We start from the raw sequence: 4,104 nt of genomic DNA on the forward strand, positions 1-4,104 counted from the left end.
CACAACACACCCATCCAAAAAAGATCTGTGTACACATATGTTCTTGGCAGCACAATTTGTAATAGCCAAAACCTGGAAGCAACCCAGGTGTCCAACAACAGATGAGTGGCTGAGCAAGTTGTGGTCTATATACACAATGGAATACTACTCAGCTATAAAAAATGGTGACTTTACCGTTTTCAGCTGATCTTGGATGGACCTTGAAAAAATCATGTTGAGTGAAATAAGTCAGAAACAGAAGGATGAATATGGGATGATCTCACTCTCAGGCAGAAGTTGAAAAACAAGATCAGAAGAGAAAACACAAGTGGAACCTGAACTGGAATTGGTGTATTGCACCAAAGTAAAAAATTCTGAGGTGGGTCCTGGGGAGAATACAAGTCCAAGAAGGATGACAGAGGATGTAGTGGGGGTTGTTTTGTTAAATGGAAAACTGTGAAATGTTATGCATGTACAAACTATTGTAATTACTGTCAAATGTAAAGCATTAATTCACCAATAAAGAAATTAAAAAAAATTAACTATTTACCTCCTTCTACCTGCTCCAGGGCCCATATGTAAATGCATATTTATATTTAGCGCCAGAGCTTGTGTAACCTCTAAGTCCCTATTGGTCTGAGCTTAAAGTTCATGGTCACATCTGAGGAACATTGCAGGCTGCACTCATTTCAGGACCAGTCTTTATCGAGAGGCAGGGTAGGATACCCCCAACCTCCTTTTGGAGACTGGGGCTATCCCTACTGTCATTGCTTTATGGTAGAGCCAAGGTTCTGAGAGGGCCCACAAGATGCTGTTTATTATGGAAGTGACCAGTGGTCGTGGAGAGAGGGACCCTTTAGAGGTCAAGGCCCATAATATGTGTATGGGAATCCAAGATTCCCTAACTAGGACTCCATATGATCAGATGGTGTGATATTGACCAAAAAGGCCATTATTAAGTGGGCCAGTCTCTTGCTCTTACAGGATATTTGTATTTATCTTTTTGTGATTTTTATTACTAGTGATTTAACAGTGGTTTGCAACATTATAAGATTTCAGGGGTACAGCTTCATACCCACACATGCACACACATGTGTATATAAGTCACGCTACCCACCATCAAAGTTCTTTGTGCTTCTTCCTCCCCCTTCCCACGTCCCCCCGAACTATAGTTATCAGTTCTTGCAAAGTCTAGAAGACAGTTTAGTTCCTTTTAAAATAATTTATATATTTTAAATTCATTGCTCCTAGGCTTATTGCTGGGGACTCAATTCCTGTACAAGGGATCGGCCTCTCCAGGTGACCATGTTTTTCTTTTCCCCCAATCCTCCATCTTTAATTTGATAGGAGAGACATTGAAAGGGGAGAGTGGTATGGAGAAAGAGCAGGAAAGAGAGACATCTTCACTGCTTCACCACACATGAAGCTCCCCTCCCCCCCGGCCCCCAGCAGGTGGAAATCAGGTCCTCGCACGTGGTAACATGTACACTCAACTGGTTACAGCATTGCCCAATCTCCCCCTCTTTATTTCGTTTTTCAAGTTTACTTTCTTTAATTATCTATATTCCACCCATGAGTGAAATCATATGGAAGCTGTCTTTCAACTCTTTGCTTTGTTTTCCATTTTCAGTGATCACTTCCAGCTTTATCCATTTTATCAGAAAAATAGTATCAACAGTTTTCAATTGATGTGACATTAAAGAAATATGTATCTCCCACAGCTTTATTTTTTTTTTTTTAAATCTATTCATCTGTCAGTGGACATTTAGGTTGCTTTCATACTTTGGCTGTCGTGAATCATGCAGCTATAAACACAAGGCATTATATAAAGGATATTTTCATTTATTTAAAAAATATCTCTATTCATGATTATTTTATTTGATAGGAAGCAGACAGAACTTGAGAGGGAGTGAGAGAGAGACACCTGCAGATCTGCTTCACTATTCCTGAAGCCTTCCCTCTGTAGATGGGGGCCTGAACTTGAGTCTTTGCACATGGTAATGTTTGTGGTCAACCAGATATGTCACCACCAAGTCCTAGGATATTTGTATTTCTAAGTTGTAATTCATAGTTTCTCTTCTTTACTTTTCTCTTCTGTCCTCCTTCTCTTCTTCCTTTCTATAAGGGCTGGTATTAAAAAAGAATTCAATTCAGAAGTAGATGTGACTTAGATAGGAAGAGAAGTCAGGACCATAAGGAAAAATGGATATATATATATATATATATATATATATATATATATATATAAATAGTAGTTGCCCCATATCTGTGACATTGGGAGAACTATTGTAGTCTTTAATGCAGGGACACAGAACTCTCTAGTGGTGAGAATGGTGTGGTATTATACCAGTGTTACCTCATAATTCTGTAAATCACTAATAAAATAAAATAAATAATAAAAATTTAATAAAAAATAGAAAATTAGATTTTGCAACCTAATAGTATTACGAATCTAATTTTGCCCTCTAAAGTTTTCTTTATAAAAGTATTTCTTTTTTGTTGTAATAAACTTCTTAGTCTCTTTCAAAAAAAAAAAAAGAGAGCCAGAAATAAACAGAGTGCAGAGATGAAATGCATTTCTCTGCTACCTTGGAAGGCAGTCCCCCCACCCGCTGCCCTGCTGCACACACACCGATCACACCACACACAGTGGCGGGTCCCAGGGCCCTCTGTCCCCTCAGGCAAGGCCCCTTCCTAACGTTCAGGGGCCAGGGCTGCTCCCCAGCAGGCGGGTCAGGGCTGCCTTCATGTCCTTGTTCCGCAGGCTGTAGATGAGGGGGTTCAGCATGGGGGTGACCACGGCATAGAAGAGCACCACCACCTTGTCCTGCTCGGCCGAGGCGGTGGCTCGCGGCTGCAGGTAGGTGACTAGCGCCATCCCGTACGCCATGGACACCACCACCAGGTGCGAGGCGCAGGTGCCAAAGGCTTTGCGGCGGCCCCCGCGGGAGCGGATGCGCAGTATGGCCGCCACAATGTGGGCATAAGACAGTGCCACCATGCCACAGGGCACCAGCAGCACCACCACACTGGACACCACGATCACAACCTGGTTGAGGCTGATGTCCACGCAGGCCAGCCGTACCAGCGCCAGCGTCTCGCAGGCCACGTGGTTCAACACCCTGCGCCCACAGGTGGGCAGCCGCATGGTGACCCACGTCTCCACGGCGGAATTGGCCAGGCCCACTGACCAGGATGCCCCTGCCAGAGCTGCACAGCGCCCGGGGGTCAAGGTCACCACATAGTGCAGGGGGTCGCACACGGCCACGTAGCGGTCATAAGCCATGGCCGCCAGCAGCAGGAACTCGGTGCCCCCCAGCCCCAGTGAGAAGAAGAGCTGGATCCCACAGCGGCGGAAGGAGATGGTCTTCTGGTCCAGCAGGAAGTGGGCCAGCATCTGGGGTACCCCGCTGGAAGTGTAGCAGATGTCCACCAGCGACAGGTGGCCGAGGAAGAAGTACATAGGCAGGTGCAGGCGGGCATCCACTGCGATGAGGAGGACGATGAGGCCGTTGCCCACAAGGGTCAGCAGGTAGGCGGCCCCAAAGAGGACAAAGAGGCCCGCCTGCATCTGCTTGTCCTTGGAGAGGCCTGTGAGGATGAACTCACTCACCCAGGTCAGGTTGTCCCTCTGCATGGCGAGGGGGTGGCATGGGGTGTAGGTGGGGGTAGCTGTAGGGTCAGGGAAGTAGAGCTATAACTTGGGGCTGAAGCTGGAATTGGGCATCTTACCCTCAGGCTGTTTAACCGAGATGGTTAGAGGTGGAGGCAAATGAAGACAAGGAAGCAGTTGAGTACTCAAGTTTGTGTGACAAACTTGAGGATCAAGCCTCTGCTTTGATATATATATATATATTCCTTTCCAAGGCTTGAATCCAGCACAGCTGTGACATAATTTCAGGACATAACTTTATAAAGTAGATGGAGAGACAAAGGAAAATGAGGGAGAAAGGAGAGAACAAATGAAGGGAAGTGAAGAAAGAAGAGGAAAGCTAGGCCTGGGGAGTTCACAGAATGGTGGAGCAATAGACTTGTGAGATGGAAGTCTGATCTTCAAGTCCCTGGCTTTGTATATGACAGAGCTGAGTAGTGCTCTGGTCTTTCTCTCTCTTATTCTCATTAAAA

At 45.4% G+C, this 4,104-nt stretch overlaps 1 protein-coding gene across 1 annotated transcript; it reads right to left on the reverse strand.

Moving 5' to 3' along the window:
• Window positions 1–2,680: 2,680 nt before the first annotated feature.
• LOC103112891 (olfactory receptor 2F1-like) lies at window positions 2,681–3,616 on the reverse strand. Its single transcript, XM_007522359.1, has one exon. The coding sequence runs from the start codon at window positions 3,614–3,616 to the stop codon at window positions 2,681–2,683; it is 936 nt and encodes a 311-aa protein (XP_007522421.1).
• Between the last annotated feature and the right edge of the window lie 488 nt (window positions 3,617–4,104).

This window comes from Erinaceus europaeus, chromosome 8 (genome assembly GCF_950295315.1).
Source record: "Erinaceus europaeus chromosome 8, mEriEur2.1, whole genome shotgun sequence".
In the NCBI taxonomy this organism is placed as follows: Eukaryota; Metazoa; Chordata; class Mammalia; order Eulipotyphla; family Erinaceidae; genus Erinaceus; species Erinaceus europaeus.

What these genes read in the sequence shown, in the direction of transcription:
- LOC103112891 (XM_007522359.1), bottom strand. Translation starts at nt 3,616, where the DNA reads ATGCAGAGGGACAACCTGACCTGGGTGAGTGAGTTCATCCTCACAGGC.